General features: G+C 40.0%; 1 protein-coding gene across 1 annotated transcript; it reads left to right on the forward strand.

Annotated features, from left to right (window-relative positions):
• Nucleotides 1-312: 312 nt before the first annotated feature.
• LOC111870573 (glycerol-3-phosphate dehydrogenase [NAD(+)], cytoplasmic-like) lies at nt 313-19,998 on the forward strand (the record flags this gene model as incomplete). The annotated part of the gene is made up of 4 exons (XM_023862968.2): nt 313-543; nt 10,014-10,120; nt 11,201-11,293; nt 19,215-19,998. Coding segments are annotated over 4 exons (474 nt in total), but the record flags the coding sequence as incomplete, so codon positions are not given.
• Nucleotides 19,999-20,276: the final 278 nt, after the last annotated feature.

Genomic DNA, 20,276 nt, shown 5'->3' on the forward strand with positions numbered 1-20,276 from the left:
GATGGGGTGGAATGGACTGAATTGTTGTGGCTCAGGACAGGGACAGTTGGAGGGCTCTTGTGAACACAGGAATGAATCATTGGGTTCCATAAGTTATGGGTAAGTGCTGGATTTTCATTTTCTTCTAAAATGATTCAGAACCTGTATTGAAAGATTGTTATCTTAAAAATGTTCATCCTATTGACCTAATGATGATGAACATTTAATCTATATTAGGACAATAGAAATCATGTAGAAATCATGAGGAGACAGATTTGCAGCCAGCGTGGTTTCATGCAACAATTTATCATATGATGTTCTGTTTTTCTGCAGAACATTGTAGCTTGTGCAGCTGGCTTTGTGGACGGCCTTGAACTGGGAGACAACACAAAGGCGGCCGTTATCCGTCTTGGCCTGATGGAGATGATCAAATACGTTGACATTTTCTATCCTGGATCCAAACTTTCAACTTTCTTTGAGAGCTGTGGAGTGGCTGATCTCATTACGACATGCTATGGTGGTCGCAACCGTCGTGTGTCAGAGGCATTTGTCAAGTCTGGGAAGGTAATAGCACTTCCACAAGAATCTTAAATGTATTCTGCCTTAATGCCCAAAACATGTAGACACTAACTTTTGAAATGTTTCAGAAGTAAGTAGGTTAAATGTTTATAGATGCATCAGCAAGTTAAAATATGATTTTAAGGTTGCATGTTGATTCCTAGTTAATGTTGATCCTGTTCTGGGCATTGGCTCCATGCGAAGTTTTCTGTGTTGCCAACAATTTGGGCAGTCACACTGCCTCTATCTTTAGGATTTATGTATGTAGGGCAAGGGCCCAGTTGGGTTGTATATGCAGATGTACCTTAAGACCCATGGGAGGGGCAAAGGAGGTAATGTAGGTCCTGGACAGTAGGACTGTTACACGGAATTGTTAGGAAATGGTGCCGTTAAAGGTGACTGGATGTTTCCTTCGGCACAAATAGTCAGATATGGTGAGACCCCATGTAGTCAAGGGTTGGTGAGAAGTAGGAACGATTAAACGGAGGAAAAATTCTGAGTTTTAGGTCAAAGTTGGGCCAAAAAGGGTGGGGGAAACTAGGGAGTTTGTGCAGCTATTTCAGTCCTTTGTAACAAGGATGAAGCTTATGTACTGTTGTGAGTCCTCTGTGTCCCTTAAGAATGTAAATGATACCCTTTCAAGCTATGCTTCAATGGTAGCTCCGTTATTTGTTGATGTGATATTGGTTGACCTCTGTGACTGCTGGTGTGATGGGACAGCTTTAGTATTTCATTATGATGTCGAAGTATCTGGTGGCCCTAGCTGATTGAATATTCTTCTACACTTTATCATTCTGGATCAGAGGTTTCTGTGGTCCTCGTTTGTGTGACCCGTCTCACCAGTGTAGAACACCCTGCATAATCAGTTGTTCTGTATAGACTCTGTCTTTGACTGGCCTGAGAATGTTGTGTGTCTTGGGTCACGAGCTATATAGCTAGGTCACAAATAATGTGAGTTTGAATAATATGATATTGAATTTAGTGTGAATTATGCAATGATACCAGGTTGTGTTTAATGCAAACCAAAATTATGTTAATGCAAAGCTAGCGCATGTGAGATTGAGGCTACTGTTAGGGTTTAAGATGCTGCTACTTCATTTTGCACTTGTTTATCTTCACATGTGCATGTGCTGCTGCGTGCCTTAATATATGTTAGTTTTTGTTAAGTTGTTGTATTCATTTTAAGAAGTACCCTTAACAAAATTGACGAAAGGAAGATTCCTGTTACCATTACCATTACCATAAAATTGCCATAGCATCCTTGCTGTGGTGTAGATTAATTTGAATGAGTCGTATGTTGTGTGTATGTATGTGTTTTGTTTTCATTCTGTAATGCTGGGAAAGGTGTCCTCCTCCATACCTTCTTCCACAGCACTTTTTCCTTTATCGGACATTGTTTCCTCCAAGGGAGGTCCCTGATCTGGTAAGGTCGGGTTGACGAGAAGAGGGATTGTCTCCTTCTCATCAGATACTCTCTTCCGGTCAACTAAGGGGGTGGGTATCTCATCCCCTCCCCCTCAGAGACCGGGTTGGAAGATACTGTATCTGACACAGGTTCTGCCCGATGCTGAACTTCAGGATCATCCAGCACCTTAACAGGCCCCTATGAGAGTTCTGTGAATATTTTGTAACTGGTCCCCTGTATAACAATATGGGAGTCCCGGTCTGTGAATAAGATAAGCCTCTGGCCTTTCAACTCAGACTGCTTATTGAGTACCCTCCAGTTCTCAGTATGAAGTCCTGGATTGAGGTCTGCAATCCATTTCAACAGCTCTTCCTGATTCTGGGCAATTTTGTCCCTAGTCCGGAGAGCCACTTTAACAGGCTTGGGCAGGTTCCTGCCATCAGTTGCCTTCAGCCTGGCCCCTGATTCCAGCCTGTAGTTGTTAATCGCTTTCGTGAGCCATTGACCAGACCATGAATAAGTGCACTTCCCACTAGTCTGTAGGATTTCAGGTGTGGTAGTCTCCCTTTGGAGTCCTATGTAACACCTCCCCCAGTGCTTCCAGAATGGAATTCTGGTCATCTTTGGTAAGCTTATCCTCAGAATAAGTTTCCTTGAAGATAGCTACCTTTATATTGGTCAGAGCCTCCTTGTAAGTCCCTGGTCCCTTAGAGTCCCTGGGCCTTTTTGGAATTCTGGCCATTTCTTTAGGGGTACTGTCCTCCAACAGAGGAGCATCTGTGTCAGGCAACCATTGCCGCAGAGATGTAACAGCACTTCCCACAGTGACGTAACAAGGGATATTGCGGTTACTACACAGCAGTAAACAACTCTCGGCAGTGCTGCTAGGCAACCTGTAAACATGGCGTCACGCAACAGCTGTACCTATAATGTAACCGTTTTCTGTTTTGTCCGTGCCAAGGCTAAATAAGGAGCAGCAAACACTATTTAGTAGTGAGGATTGAGCCAGTTACGAATGAGTGAATTGTAGCAGTCGACGAGTCGAGTTGTATCGAGTACATGGCAGTGACTACAGGAGAAGTATTTGTGATACTGCCGATGGCAGTAATTGTGAGATTGTAAATTGTGTGATTGTGAGAGTGAGTGTTCAATAAATTCACTATATCAAATAAGGCGTGAAGTTACTTGTCGTGTGCAATATACCCAACACGTGACAATATTGTATGCTGTATTCACCTGCAATAAGTGGGAAAGAATGCCCAATTTCTGAGCTGCATGGTTATATGAAGTGGCATTCAGGTTGTGGTCAGTGTGTGTTGGCTTCCTGTAGACCTTATGTTCTCCCTTTTCATCCTTCGCACGACATTCCACACAGACCGTCTGCCACACCGGGTGTCACTACCGTGTTCCACATCTCATCCCCTGTTAAACATGTGGTGGCTCTTAAAGTAGGGATTCTCATATATTTCCCTGTTGTTCCAGTCCTGTATTGGTTCAGATGGTGTGCCAGCTTCCCCCTTCCCCAGTCAAACCTTGAAGTAAAGGTGTGCTCTCATGAAACCCCAGGAACACAGCCCACCTCCACATGATGCCAGCGAGCACATGATGAAAACAGTCAACATCAAAATTAAAGTATGTAATGAAGTTTTCAAAACTTCAGAAATGTGCAAAATATGTTTACATACATGTAAATTTTCCATTTTCTACCATGGACATAACAGAGAAGGTCCAAATATAACATGAGATATACGAGTATGATATCCTTGGCTTGTTAAAGTGATATGCCAAGTGCTGTGGTAGAGTTTTTGGATGAAATTTGTATCCTCATTCACAGTCTGTCTTTCTTTTTCTGATTACATCACTAAATTTGAATTTTGTGATTTCTTTGCTTTTCCTTCTTTACAGTCAGAGCTGCTGTACAGGGTGATTCAGAAAGATGGACACAATTTCAATTGGCTATATTTCTGAATTATATGTTGCATTTGAATTCTGTAAATTACATTTGATTATACATACATGGAAGTTTATAGATGTTCAATGTGGCCCCCCTCCGGCTGCATGGATAACATCTAGACGATAGCTGAATTCATCCCACACTTGATGACAAATATCTTGCGTCACTGAGTTCACTGCAGCTGTGATACGATTTCTTAGGTCATTCAAATTTGTTGGAAGAGGCAGTACGTAAATTGCATCTTTCACAAATCCCCACAGGAAAATGTCGCAGGGAGTAAGATCAGGAGACCTCGGGGACCAGAACTAAAGTGTCAGGTCTTCATTTCCCATGCGACCTATCCATTGTTGAGGTAGAGATTCATTCAGGAAACGTTGGAACATTCAGGTGCCAATGGGGTGGAGCTCCGTCCTGCTGGAAAATGTAATCTCCTGAATCTTCATTCATTTGAGGAACAAGCCAGTTTTGCAGCATTCGAAGATACATTACTCCAGTAACCGTGTTTTCATCAAAAAAGAAAGGTCCATAAACCTTTGCCAACAATATTGCACAGAACACATTAACTTTCGGGCTGTCCCTCACATGTTCGAATGTTACACGGGGATTTTGTAGCCCCCATATGCGAACATTGTGCCTGTTGACTTTCCCACTTAGGTGAAATGTAGCTTCATTGCTAAAAATTACACAAGGCAGAAATAATTTATCTTCCATGTTTTTGAGCATACGGTCACAAAATTCTACACGCTTTACCTTATCGTTTGCACGAAGAGCCTGTACCAGTTGTAGGTGGTATGGTGTGTACACTAATCGGTGCCTCAATACATGCCAGACAGTTGTTTGCGATAGTCCAAGTTCTCTACTAGCACTAGGGGTTGACTTCATTGGGCTACGCTCAAAGCTCCCTCGAATGCGCTCCACGTTCTCCTCCGATACACACGATGGGCCAGGGCTTTTACCCTTACACAGAGAGCCAGTTTCATCAAATTCTTTATTCCAACGATAAATGCTCTTCCTCATTGGAGGTTGGATGTTGAACTTACGACGAAATGCACACTGCACCGCAGTTGCAGACTCACTTTTACTGAACTCACGAATGCAAAAAATCTTGTGTTTCATAGTAGCCATCTCGCTTACAACTGACGCGGTGCTGGAATGCTCTAGCGGTACTATTAGAAACTTTACAACATCCTCTTTCAAATGCAACCTATAGTTCAGGAAATATAGCCAACTGAAATTGTGTCCATCTTTCTGAATCACACTGTATATTGTGATAGTGACAAGAATAGCCATCCTATCCCTGTACATAGAATGGGTATTCAGCTTGTTTTGCAAATATGAGTCACAGCTGCATGGGCAGCAAAGTAATTACCTACAGGCTGGATGTACAAGGTTTGATTTCTGGTAGGGGCACGGATATTTTTCTTTGGCACTGTGTTGAGATTGGCTGTGGGGACCACACATCCTCCTGTCCAAAGGAGAGAGAGAATGAGTGAGTGAGTACACTGTAAAGCACCTTAATCTAGAGTTAAAATTATGAATGCATGGCCCTGTAACTCCATGCCCTCTATATGTCCCCCCATAGTGTTGCACTTAGGCACAGTAAAAGCTTTGCCTTTTCGGTATGCACCAATATGTTATCAGGGCATGAGGTAGCATAGTTGATTGAGGAACTATGCTACAAGCGAGAAGTTCATGGGTTCAGTTCCCAGTGTCAAGATTTTTCAGTTGACCTAATCATTCCAGCCGCACTATGGCTCTGTGGTCAACTCAGCCTCTGACAAAAATGAGTACCAGGAATCTTCCTGGGGTAAAGGGCAGTCACCACGTTAGGCTGTCAACCTCGTCGCCATCTGTGAGCCAGTTACCAATATGTTATCAGTATGAAATCTTTATGTTGAACCACTCATTATGACTGAAGATTACACATTTGTTCATATGCTTCAAATGGTAGGAGTTTTAAAAGAGGAAAAATGACCAGAGATGGGTGGCACTCCTGCTTCATATTTTAGAGGCCCTTGGTTCAAATCCTGGCCTGGAGCATGGCTCTAGGCTATAACTGTTCCCAATACTTTCCCAGTCATTGTCCACTAGTCAGCATATCATTTGACACGTAGTCTGAGCTACTGAAAGCGCCATTAAATAATAAAATAATCAAAAGGAAGAAAGGTACATAACATCTGCATAAAACCATTGCACATGTATGGAAGTTTGATCATGCATTTAGTTTGAACCTTCTATAATTTTATTTGTAAGTAAGTAAAGCTATCCCTGTAACAGGCCATGAAGGCCCATAGGGTTGTGAGATGTTGAGGGTCCCACACTATCTAGACAATCGGCTCAAAGATGGCGGTAAGGTTGTCAGCCTTACGCGCTGGCTGCGCTTTACTCCCCAGGAAAATTATTTAATTAATTCCTGGTACTCATTTCTGTTAGAGGCTGAGTCGACCCCAGGGCCATAGTGCAGTTGGAAGGATTAGGTCAATTGATAAAAATCCAATGACCTCATCGGGACTTGAACCCGTGACCTTCCGGCTTTTAGCATAGTGCCTCAACCAACTATGCTATCGCGTGCCCCAGAATATTGAGAATAAAACCAAAATATTAATTCAGAGTATTGACCATTATTCGTGCTAATGAAGGTGAAAAGTTGCGCAAACGATCAGAAAGCACCGTCATTCCAACGGTAATCTTTAGGAACAAGGGCATGGTAAAAGTAAGTAAAGGTATCCCTGTAACAGGCCGTGGAGGCCCATAGGGTTATGAGATATTGAGGCTCCCACATTTTCTAGGCAATCGCCTCATAGATGGCAGCAAGGTTGTCAGCCCTACGCACCCGCTGCCCTTTACCCCCAAGAAAATTCTAAGAATATTCCTGGTACTCATTTCTGTTAAAGGCTGCGTCAACCCCAGGGCTATAGTTGCACTGGAAGGATTAGGTAAATAAAAAAAATCCAATGACCTCATAGGGACTTGAACCTGCGACCTTCCGGCTTGTAGCATGGTGCCTCAACCTACTGCACTACCGCATGCCCCCACAAGAGCATGGTAAAGGTGAATTTGTTGCAGTACTTAATTAATTAAGCATCACGCCATGAAAACTTACAGGGGAGAGGGCATATAGCTTGTTGTGCCACAACGATTGCGGCACAAAAATTTCTTTTTATATCTTACTGCTACCACCATCAAAATTTAGAAAGTCCCACCTAATTTCCATCAGTTCAACATCTGTGGATAGCTTCTACTCCTCCCAATGAATTATTTATTACTAATACCCAAATAAACACTAAACATGTTAAAATAAGAACAAATATAATTAAATCAACAATTGCTTATGTACAGCCTAGTAACACATTGCGGACCGGTTTTTAAATATTTAAATCGCCCTGGGGGCCAGGGTTTTTAAGCCTAGCACCCTAACTTGTGCACTGTTCACTTTAAAAATTACTATAAAATCTAATTAATTTTATGAACTAAAATTTTTGGAGAACACTTACCAGAGCTCCTAGAAGTGCTTCAGAGTGTGATATTTCTGGAAACATTCCCCTCTGTGAAGAGGCATGACGCAGAACTTGCAGACGTAGGAAGTCTTGCTTCGCTTTTTGTGCACAGCGCACACATGGCACTGCCTAGAAGGGTACTTCTTCTTGCAGTGTTCACTCTTTACAATTTTCACAAGGGTATGTTTCCACATATCACCTGAGAGTCGTCCAGGGGGGTCCACATGAGGCCTCCAGCGCGTGGGAACAGATGGCCCCGGCTGCACTACGTCTGTGTCTGACACAGGTACTGCCGCCACCGTGAGGTCAGTAGCCCAAGCTTTTGCCAAGTTCAACAGAAATGCTTTGTATTTCAAAGTAGAATTTCTGTTCACCTTTTTGAAAACCGAAAATGAATTGAAAAGTGCACATTTTATAAGCCACAGTGCAACTTTCTTCATCCATTTTACTGTTTTCCTAGGAAGGGAATAATAGGCCAAGTACTGGTCGGCCCTATCAACTCCCTTCATGAATATATTATACTCAGAAATACAAAGAGGCTTCTTCACTTGCCCGTGGCATCTCTGAACATCAACCATACTCGAATTGTGAAGAGTGGAAACCATATTCACAACGCAAGTATCCCTCCAGGACTGAAGAAGAATGTCCCCCTTCCTCTTGGACTCGAACAGAGGCTTTTTTCTTTAGGGTGTGACAGGAAATGAGCGTGATCATGTTACTGGCTAAGCTAGCAAACATTTCCTAGGTCAACTATGCAGTAGTTATGATGCAACGTGGCCACACAGCAAGATATAGTCGGTTGCAACATAATGCGTCAGAAAAGGGTCAATTGGCCCGCCCGGTCTGCAACACTATAGAAACATAGAGGGCCAATTGGCCCCTCCGGTCCTGAATGTGTTAACACACATTCTGTGATTACACCCATTGCAGTTACCTCTTAAACCTTACTACCCCTAGTCTACTAAACCTGCATGGCGTAAACCAAACTTATGTACTCCAATAGTGAATCATTTAACCAACTTTCAAATTTTAACCAACAATTAACAAACCAAATGTTACACCCAAACTTAATTACTATACCAGATACTTGTATCTAAACCATCACTCAATAAGTCAGAATTACTCTGTAACACTCCAAGGTTTATACGCTAAAATAATTTAACCAATTTTATCCTAAGAACCCATTAATTAACCAAAATCATTGAACCACAATCATATATTGACAACCATCAGTGATCCGAACACAGGCAAGTACTCACGCTTATATAGGAGGAAGACATCTGACTTCATTGCGTCTCCTTCCTACCATGCGACTATTCTGAGCGACTCTTAAGAGTGTTCGCGGCTCCTCCTGTTCGAGCCCCTCAAAATTCAACATCACAGAAAGCTGCTCGCACAGACCCAATAAAGTCAGCAAACTGTGCGGTGGCGAGACTTGTCTCGTGTCGTCAGTTAATTTGTCAGCAATTTCTATAGACTGTACAACTGACACTGGGTGGCTAAAGAATGTATGGCGTCTCAACTGTGGCTTTCGGCAGGTTTCCAACTTGTGGTTCACCCGACGTATTTAAATTTATAAAACTTATAATTATTTTCTAATTAATAAAACATAAATTTTACCCCTCATTAGAATAAAGCATACCCATTAATAACCTGGGGTACATCAAGCTGTAACATTCTTGACCTTGGGACTGGATGAAGGTGAGTGGTTAGCTTCACACCCCAGCTGCTTTACTCCCAGTGATAGAGCCCCCATTGCCTGTTGGCTAGGAGGCTGTGTGGGTCCAAGAGTCATTCCAGACTATGTGAGCCAGGATAGGCAGTATCCCAGCCATGGCTCAAACAGAGCACCTTGTAAATACTCGTACAAAGGTAGAGCATTACTGACAGACCACCCTGCTCGGTGGTGATGTGTATGTGACCACTTGAATCGGCTCTTCTTCCGTCAGTACGTCAGGAGATTGTTTGCATGTGTGAAACAATGTAAAACCGAATGTTCACCTCAAATAGATACATCCCACTTTTGTGCTGTACCCTTCAAATTTAATTTTTGTTACTGGTTCCATAATTATTTGTTTCAATCAGTTTAGAAGGTTATGATCAATTTTTCTAATTGTTGCACAAACCAGTGAGACTGTAAAAACATATGAATCTCTTTAGCTTGTTCATGCAATTGAGATTTTGTCATCCTTTCCAGGATTATGTTTATTGAGCAAGATTACAGAAGATATTCCTTCTATCATTTCAGAGGTCATACAGATTTTTTTTCATTTCGGTTGATGTATTAATATCCTTTCAGAGCTCATCCTGTCAACATGCAGTTCTGTCATAATTTCTTGATTTATTTGACAGTTTGGAAGGGTGTACACTGCAGTACTCATCATGAAACACATTTCTGTCAATATCAGTGTCTGTCATCAGCTCTTTGTTTCATGTGGTCTAGCAAGTGTCATATATACATTTTTATTCTTATATGCCAAGAAACAGGGTGGTAGTTTGAAAATGCAACAGTCATTTCAAGGGCAGTCAAACTTATATGAGTTTGCTTAATGGTCATGTCACCCATTTGCTATACTGAAACAAATTCCATGTTCTTAATTTCCTTTTTGTTTGTGTGCAGAGTATCGAGGAGCTGGAGAGAGAACTGCTTAATGGCCAGAAGCTTCAAGGACCAATCACTGCCTCAGAAGTTAATTTTATGCTTAAAAATAGAAGTATGGAGGACAAGTAAGGCTTTATTTGTCTTTAGTTCAAATAAACCAGTTTTCAGTGTTATGTCTGATGCAGTGAAGTTCAGAGCTTTCTGCATTGAATCTTTATATCAATATTCATTGTGTACATAAACTGTGTTCAGTTAGTAGCACAGTCATCACTCAGTTGAGCTCTCAGTGCATATTCCTAGACTGCCATATTTTGTTGTAATTACAGTGATATGTGGAGTGTGTAATTCAGTGAGACTGTTATAGTTACCTTGTTGAAATCCGTTGCCAGGAAATGACTAGTGAAAGCAGACCAAAAAGACTTAGCATGTGCTGGAGTGATTGGTAAAGTGTGGAAATCAGCGATAGTGTTATATTTATTTGTAGCTACAACCTGTAAGTGGTCAGTAACTCCAATCTCCAATCCAAAACTCTGTTGAGAGTCACTCCATCATGTGACAATATTTGCCACTCAGCTTGCTTCCTTTATCTACTTGGCTTGCTCTTTAACCCTGTAGATGGAGGCCGTATATACTTCCAAAACATTGCTAAACTTCTACCACACTACACTGCATCACATTTAAGAAGATAGTACTGTTTGCATGACTAGTTTCTGTGACTGTAAAGGAACTTGAAGGGTTTGGGGTAAGACTGAAGGTCTTGGGTTAGAATCTGGTATGATTCAGTCCTGCCTATGACAGAATTGATCCTTTGCAAATGTAGTGAGTTGTGCTCCCTCAGTGGTTTGAAGTCCTCATTAACCTACATGTTCCCGGTATCATCACCACCTTGTCATGGGAGAAACAGAAACCCACCCTGTGGGTATCTCCATGTCAGAGCCAGATTCCTGTGCGCTGACACACCATAATTCTTATGGTGTGCTTTGAATTTGTTATTGTATTTGAGCTCCTTTCAGTTTTTATTGCTAAAATTGTGAAACTTCCGTGTCCCTCCAATCATTGACCTGAAAGTGCACAAAATTCCATGCATGCAGATATGTGCATTTATGATTGCAGCAATTACTTTATTTTGTGTCAGAAATGTCCAGGAACCAGGGACTTAGTGCACAAAATGACAGGGACTCAAGTGAGTTAATGTTTTGTTTCAGGTTTCCTTTATTCACAGCTGTACATAGGATCTGTACAGGTGTACTCAAACCGCAGAAACTCATAGAATGCATCCGTGAGCACCCAGAGCACGTGTAAGTGATACATAGTGCTGCCTGATTTGTTGATTGCACATTTTGAAAGTAGGCATGAGTTGAGACAGTTTGTCTGTTCGTACCATTCTTTATCAAGTGCCCGTACAGTTAATTTAAAGACTCTTTTCTAAAAGGAATTTAACAGCTGCAATGAAAATAGTTACAAGGTGTTTCTGTTTTTATGATGGTTCTAGCTTGAGTTATGGTTTGTGATTTTGGTCAAACTGTCTACAGGGCACCTTTAAATGCTGGAAGTTTGGTTATTTTGATATGTGTCAATCTTCCATTAAAATGTTCCACTTCCACAAAAGTGATAGTTGCAGTGAGATGTGATATTCTTCCTTAGGTTCATATTTTTAGTAGCATATATTTCCACTTACTTGGCACATTTGTAATGAGAAGTTGAAAAATTCACCTCCCAGATTCAGCATGTCTGTCTGACACTAGACAGACAGCCAGGCACCTGAACTTATGGCCAAATATTGTTTTATCAAAATTATTACATGAATTCTGATTATTAATATGTGATCTAGAATGAGTGGATCAACATGTATAAATTTTAAAATTTAATATGTACATTAAATACTTGACTAATTTGGTGTAATATGGGGAAGGAAAAGTCTGAATTATAGAACATAATTATATGGAAATATTTCCAAGTCATAGTTCATAAAACAAGTAATTCACAATCTAGCAGCATATGTTAACGTAAATAGTATTAAGACACAGATACTATATGACTAACATTTTGATTTATGGCAAATTCCCATTCAATGCAAATAAAACACGTAAAAGTAAAGAAGCCGGTCAGAACTGTACAGATTCAAAATCATAAAGATTTTACTGTACTGTGTTTGCCTTGAGTCTTTTTCATCATTCGTCTAAGATCCATTATATCAGGTTCAGTCCGTGACATTTTGCAGTTGCTTCCAAAATGTTGACTAATAGTCTTGACTGAAAATGATTTCACCTCAGTGTGTTAGTATCACACTACTCAGATTTTAAGAAAGTACATGCAGTTATTAAATACATGTCGAAGACTGCATTCATTTTATATATTCTTTGATTATATATTATGTTTGAATATGGAATTATTTCAATATGTTTATGACTCAGAGAATTTTAAAATGGAAGAAGCATGTTTCAATGTAGAAAATAATTGTTTTGAAAGATGAGAATTGATATAACTTGGTACAGAATGGTAACATGCTTTCCTTCAGCATGCTTTCTGCAGTGTTGTTTCTCAGTGACAGGTCCTGTAATTATAGCAGTCTTTTGTCATTTTGACTGTGTGCTCAGTAAAGTCTTGTTTATGAGACTAGATTCTACGTAGAAATATAGGTTTGCTGTATTCATTCATTTTATATACAGTTCATTTAACAATGCTGTCAGTAGCCATGTACCATGAAATGGTAGGATGTTTGGTGAATGATGTGTTATAGGGGATGTGGCAATGGCTATGGACGTTTTCACGTATTCTCATAGCAATTTGATGTAGGTGTTAAACTTATATACTGCATCTGCTATGGGAACAAGGGTGCATTGCCAGTGATGTGGATCATTACATTGTTATTAGAAGGTTAAAAGATTGACAAGTGTGGAGTATTTAACATACTAACACTTTTTTCCATAGGAGTGTGTACGTAAAGGTATGATGTACTCTGGTTCGAAGAGTAGCTATATTCTAGTTAACCTGAACTGTAATTCACTACATTTGAAGTCAGAAGTTGGAACCAAATAGACATTGCTTCATTAAGCTGATTGTTTTCTGGGTTTTTATACAATAATGCGGTTGATACATACCAGTGGTTTATAGGAACCTGGTATGCACATCTTGATACTAGAAGATTCTGAAGATGGAAGCAACAGGTTTCTCCAAAACATTGACATATATCTACAAGACTTTACAGCATCACACCCCAGAAGTCTGAAAGCATAATATTCACGCCAAGTCTCATGTAGAATATCATTACACAAGGATATTATAAATTTTGGACAGTGATTCAAGTTTTGAAAGGAGTGATATTTATTAAATAGATATCAGGCACCCATCCTTCATGTTGTTTGAGAAATCATTTCTCTATAGAAGTTTAACACCATTTTCATTTAATTTGATAATTAAATGATATATGTTAAAATGTCACATTCAGTTAACAGAAATTAATAACAAATTTGTTCACATGTTTCAATTATATTAAAAATAACTTTCAATATAGACTGAGGGTGTTTGAGAACAGGGTGCTGAGGAGAATGTTTGGATGGAAGAGGGTTGAAATGGTAGGAGGCTGGAGAAACCTGTGTAAAGTATAAAGTGTTTTAGTGGGAAAGCTAGGAAGAAAAAGACCACTAGGAAGACCTAGACATAGGTGGGAGAATACTGTTAAAATGGATCTTAGTGAAATAGGTTGGGGTGGTATGGACTGGAATCATCTGGTGTGGCATAGGGACCAGTGATGGGCTCTTGTGAACACGGTAATGAACCTTTGGGTTTGATAAGATGTTGGAAAATTCTTGAGTAGATGAACGATAGCTGGCTTTTCAGGGACTTGGCTCCTTATAGCTAGCTGGTTACTTATTTGCAGAGTTAGGTAGCATTCCTGAAGAGTTCTTTTAAGGGGACTGATCAGTCTTCTCACACCAAAACGTTCATCAAATGTTGTGGTTAAGTGCACACTACTCATGCTTTGAATTTGGGAGGTACTGGGCTCAGATCTCAACAGAAGACTGGCTATCCTGGGTGAGGTCCTGCATAATTCTTTTCAGCCCCTCTGGTCAGATGCCAGGATTTACCTCAAATTAAGCCATGATTCCCTCCTTCCACATCTTTTCCTGTTCACTATTCAGCAATCATCCTACCATTTGACACTGTAATCTGAGCTACTGACAGTTTGTTGAAATAAGTTATAAATAAATAAATATGTAAACTGATAAACCATTATATTCAGATTATCTGGGAAAGAGGCAAGAGATGTAAAGATATTTCTGTTTTCTCAATATTAGCATGTAGAGAAATCTCTGCTACAGTTGAAATTTTAGTACTGCTTTGCAGTGCTGAAATGAAATGCCTCCAGCAGTATGTTCTATCTATATCTGTGCCATCACGAAAAACGAATTGTTTCTACAAGTTGTTCAGACACTGTTACCTCTTTTGTAGCCGATAATACTCTTAGTGCTTCACTTGCAAAATTATTTCAGTAATTACATTAACAAAGTGCTTGATTTTTTTAATATTGTTTTGTGAGAGTGTGTGTATTTCTGCAGCACTTTACTTTTATCAGCCATGTAGGCCATTGTTGCAAGTAGCATGCATGTGGTCCAGCTGGCCAAACTTTGCATTTTTTCAAGACTAGTACTGTAAACCCTGGGTTAAAATGTGTCTGCCAATCTCATAGTATCTACTGGCTTGAAATCCCCTATTCCTGGACAATAAACTGTTACATCTGAATTACAATATTTCTGTCATCCCCATAATAACATGAGATATAAAATCCAGTATTTTTAGGCAATAGAGGTTTGTAATAATTGTTCCATGATCAATGTACATACTTAATTTTATTGTACATCATGTTACACTATTGCAACATTGCATTTGTGTCTCCAACAGGCATAATGTCACATTGTTGTGGCAGTGGAGTGTGACTCTGATAGGCCCAATGTCTCTGTTGTGATGGCACAATTTGAGCCCAGCTGGCCTAGTGTCACATCGTTGTGGCAGTGGAGTGTGAGTCTGATAAGCCCAATGTCTCTGTTGTGATGGCACAATTTGAGTCCAGCTGGCCTAGTGTCACATCGTTGTGTCAGTGGAGTGTGACTCTGATAGGCCCAATGTCACTGTTGTGATGGCACAGTTTGAGCCCAGATGGCCTAGCATCAAAGTATCATTACCCCCAAATTAAAAATTTATGTCCCCAGTTCCCAAGTGATGAATGTCAAAACCCAAACATGTCTCTTCCATTTTTTCTTTTTGTGCACATTGCTTTCTACAGTGTGTGCTGACTGATTCCCTGTATTTGTGTGAATTTATCTTACTGATGCTGTACTCTTGAAACCCTGTGTTGCTTGCTTTAGTGTTTGAGTCCTTTGTGCATTGTAACCTCAAAACTGGCTTATGTTGGCTCTGGTCTGCCTTGGTGGTATGTAGGTGCATGAGTTATGTGTAGTACTTTGTTCTGTAACAGGAGCACAGTACATTTATGTCTGTATTTCAGAATGTTTTGAAGCCGATCCTTCAACTTGAATTTTAAAAAAATCGCTCCTCATTTTATAGCACTGTTCTTGTGTGTAATGAGTGACAATAGAATTTCTTGATATTTTATATTGAGAGCTTCAGTCATCTGCTTACCACACATTTTCAGAATGCACTGTAAAACCAGAATCCATTAAGACACAATTTAACTTAGAGGTACAGGAAAAGCCACTAATTTTAACCCTTTGAAGCCCAAGGCATCAGGAAGAAGCCATCTCTTCCTGTTCACTATTGTTCTCTTCTTTCTGCTTCACCTTTATTATCCTTTTCTCTTCCATCATGATATGTATTCAAACATGTCACCATTTTTGTAGGGAGCAAAAATGTATGTTACCTTTCCCCCCCCCCCACACACACACACACACACACACAGGGATATTGACAGTAAATATAATTGCTCTTGTGACTTCAGAGGTAAAACTTCATTGCCTCGAGGTCAGGCAAACGTGGAGGCCAGATCATAGGTATCTCCAGTCCTTGACCAAGCCATTGTCTCAGGATGTACAGTGTTGTGTTGTTACTTGTTCTGCCTGAAGGGCATGAGATGAGATCCTTCTGTAACAAAACATCTCCAGGCGCTGGTTGACTGCAACTTCTGGTTGCATGATAATGTATGTCCCTCCATCCAGAATGGTGCACCTTCAAGCAGGCTAAATCTACTGCTGCCTGTCACTTCCAGTTCATAGTACTTCTGATTTCAAGAGCACTGTCAGAATTGCAGAGCCCCTATCAAGTTTGCATGGATGCGACTATTATGAACTTTGATAGTGCAGGATTTTACAAAGACTTTTCGTTTAAATTTTCGTTTTGATCAGATAATTATAATGAAACTTTACGTGAACACCCACATGTTTTCTGCATGTAACTGATGTGTATACTTGGTACATATTTGTTAGACTGAAGAATTTTTGGAACAGAAGTCTTAAAGGAAAACGAATCACACATTTTTTGTGCAGTACATTTTCTCCATAAGTCTTTTTTTTTCTTTAATAATTGAATAAATTTGATACCATGCCTGTGTTTCTGAATCTTTGTTTTCAACAATCATTATGGCCTCCAGATCACATACAAATCTTGTATTATATCTGTTTTTTATTTATTATTCCTATGGCTTTATCCCTTTATTAGCTCTGATAATTAGGATATACTGTATAATCTTTCTCCTGTCCCTAAAACTTAAGTTTTTGCAATGGTGATAGCTCACATTCTGGTTGTCTGGGTTATGTGATCATGTTCTTAGTTGGGAGGTAACATTTCAGAGGAAAATAGTGTCTCTGTCTTCAGGCAGATGGAAGCAGTACTTCTCCTGTGGGAGCTACAGTGCATGATGAACCTTGGTCTTGTTTATGATTGCTTGCCGTTGGTCCCGATTCTGTGACTTCTGTCTCCAGTTTCTAATGCATATTATCTTCAAATCTTCTTCACCTGATCGAGTCACCTGACAGTGGGTCTGCCTACTTGTCGAGTGCACTCTGGTTTATGTAGAGTTAACTTCATGGAAGCAGTACATTCTTCTAAAACATTGGTACCCACATACAGGACTACATGGGATTATAACCTAGAAGACCACAGTATAGTAACATGGATGGAGACAGCGTTGCTAGGTAACTGACCAGTCAACACATATCACAGCAATGAATGCACAACCATAGGGCATCCATTGCTAGAGTGTGCATGGATGGACATGCCTGTCAACAATACATGATATCCATTGCTGAGCAGTGATGTGTTTTCTGTGAGTGGTCTGTGCCGAGTCTATATAGGGAGAAGTTGAACTAGTGACTCCTACACGGTTCAAGAGAAGATTATAAGAGCATAAGTAGTATGAATGACTTTTCATCATATTTGAAGCCACACAGGCATTCTTGTTGAGTGAATGTTCGTAACATTTTCCCCCATCAGTTCTGACATGTACATCTCATGTGCAAAATGTGTTTTTGATAATTCATAGGTATTTAAATGCTCTTCTTAGTGCTGCTTTTCTCATACTCTGAAAAACTGCCTTGATGTCTTCAATTCTCACGTTATTTCATTTGAATAAAAACATGTGAAAAGTCTGATGTTCTCCACACAAGGAGCCTGTGACAGTTGATTCTTTACGGCGGGGCAGTAACTCGTCTTGCAGTCCTTGTGACATACGCCTTCTTCAGTCTTCCATTTTAAAAGTGATTGTACAATTACTTACATAATTAATTGCTGGAATAAGAAACATGATTTACTTTAAGGGGAAATATTTTAACTGTTAGTAAAATTTGTAAATATGCCACATAACTCCTTGTTTAAAGAGATGTGGCAAAAGGAAGAATACATAATGGGAAAGAAGAAACTAAGATGCACCTAAACATGTACTGGGAACGTAGCATTCTCACTACCTTTTTAGTGAAAATGGGAAAACTTGTATGTGGCTTGAACAGGTTGATATGAGTCATGGCAGAAAGGTGGACATGATGGGAATGATTTGAAGGTTTTCAGCCTGTACATGCAGATGCTGCACTAATTCAAGTTGTTACACTGTGTTTTGTTGTGTTGTTTTCAATCCCTGCTTCCTCATCTGTTGGCTGTGTTGTCAACAACAGCTTAACATTGCTTAGGATATTTTAATTATTAACAGTTTACTTTAGTTGTTTTATTAAGTCATAGTGAGGTATCTATCATATGTACAAAATTATGCTTATTGGCTGAACTTTCTCCAAACACAGATCTTGTTCTGCGTTCAGAGATGCCCTTTTCCTTTCAGTAATGAGCATCAGATTCTGCATTGTCTCTGGCAAGCCATAACTCTTTTTTTGATTTGCTGTAAGCTATATGAACTGGAAACACTTATTACTGACTGTTACTCACTTTGAACTAGTGCCAAGGTCAAAAATATGTGGATCTAGGTATATCTGCTCTCACCCATGTGTCTTCATGGCATAATTAAGCACTGGGACAACTTTACCTTATTACTGACTGTTGGGCAGAATGTGAGGTTCACAGCTGTTGTGCCTGTTTTACTTGAGGAATGGTGTAGCAGGTGTTGTTACATCATCATTTTGTTGCATATACAGTTGTGCCTGCAATGTATATAGGAACAAGCATGAGACTTTGTTGTTTTTGGTGGAAAAGCTTCTTGTATCAGGCTGAATTGTAACTTGTTAAGTCAAATATTTTTTATACTGATTTTAGGTTTTCATGGTGGTTCACCGTTGATGTTGATTCTGTTCTTGGGTCTCTGCACCATGCTGATGTGGGCATTGTTACTGATGTTTCGGAAGTACATGACGCTTCCATCTTCAGGGTCAGAGTAGAGTGGGTGAATGTTCGTGTATTGGTCCAGCAGAACCATGGGGTGAGGACTGCTGATCTTGGCTTATAGGAACAGTGCACAGGAACATGTCAGAAATAGCTTTTTAATTGCCACCAAGCGCACTGGTGGTTTGACACCTGTATGGGGAGGTTCTTGGTGGTTGGGCCACTGTTGATAACATTCCCAAGGTCACTGTTTCTGTTGGCCCAGACGGGGCACAGGCGCTTCCCCCGTGGGTCTGCTGGACCAGTAACCTAGACATACACCCACCCTACTCCAACCCTAAAGTTGGATGCAGTGTTTACGCATGAAACAGCCCATATCAACACGGTGTACAGACCAAAGAGCAGAATGAACACCAACATTATTTTTGTTTTTTTATTTTTTAGGAAGGTACGAAACGGACTGGTTCCCGTGAGGTGCTCTCTTTGAGTGTGATATGCGTTTGTGTCTTGTTTCATAATGAAACGAGGGAATACTGTAGTGGAATGGTGCATGTTCTCGAAAGTGTGCATACTTCCAGAGATGGATATTTGGATGATGTGTGGAAAGTACATTCATAACAGAAGAGTGGTCATACGATTGTGGTGTATTGGTGGTTTTTGTTGTGTTAACAGATGTGACACTTGTGAGGATATACTGTGCATTAACATGTTCATTTGTTGTATATCCATAAATAATTTTAATTCACAGTTTTCATAATAAATTAATGTGACTTTAAATAAGCGAAATTGTGATGGACATCACAGGTTTTAGGAAGTTTTTTTTTTTGGGGGGGGGGGGATTATATGTCTGCTGGATATAAAACAGGATGTAATTCAGGGCCTGGCTGGCATTATTCACTTTAGAATATTAAATCCATTTTTCTTGTATCAGATGACAGTGCCAGCTAGCAGCTGGTTGAATGAAACTGGATGATAAAGGGCAGTATCGTTTTTAATTGCAAGTAAGACAAGAATCAGAATTTACCGTATCATATTTTAAAATATCACATTCAAAATTTTGAGTGGACCCTGTCATGAAGGAGATAAACTGAAGAGGTTGGTGCATATTTGTGGAGAAGACCCTAAAAGGTGTGAGACATTTGTAATGTAACCCTCCATTATGAGGTGGCTCTACCAGTTTGAGTGATCTGAATTGTTTCAACTGACATGATTAAAGTATGTGAAAAGTAGTCTGATAATTTGAGACAGCGAGTGTCCTACTCCATGTAATGTCATTTGGATTGGGACACTTTGGGGATAAGTGATGTTTAAAATTTGTGAAAAGAAAAATGGGTGTTCTGTACCCCAATTCTGTCTTTCTTTTTTAAGTACTGCCCATAACATTAAACCAAAATTTATATGCCAGAGACATAAAGGAAGGAGAAGATACTGGGTAGGAGAAAGGGAGTGACTATGGTCCCAGAACTCCACAGCAGTGAAGATGAGGGTTACATGTCATCTACTACA

The sequence above is a fragment of the Cryptotermes secundus genome, unplaced genomic scaffold, assembly GCF_002891405.2.
Source record: "Cryptotermes secundus unplaced genomic scaffold, Csec_1.0 scaffold207, whole genome shotgun sequence".
Classification (NCBI taxonomy): Eukaryota; Metazoa; Arthropoda; class Insecta; order Blattodea; family Kalotermitidae; genus Cryptotermes; species Cryptotermes secundus.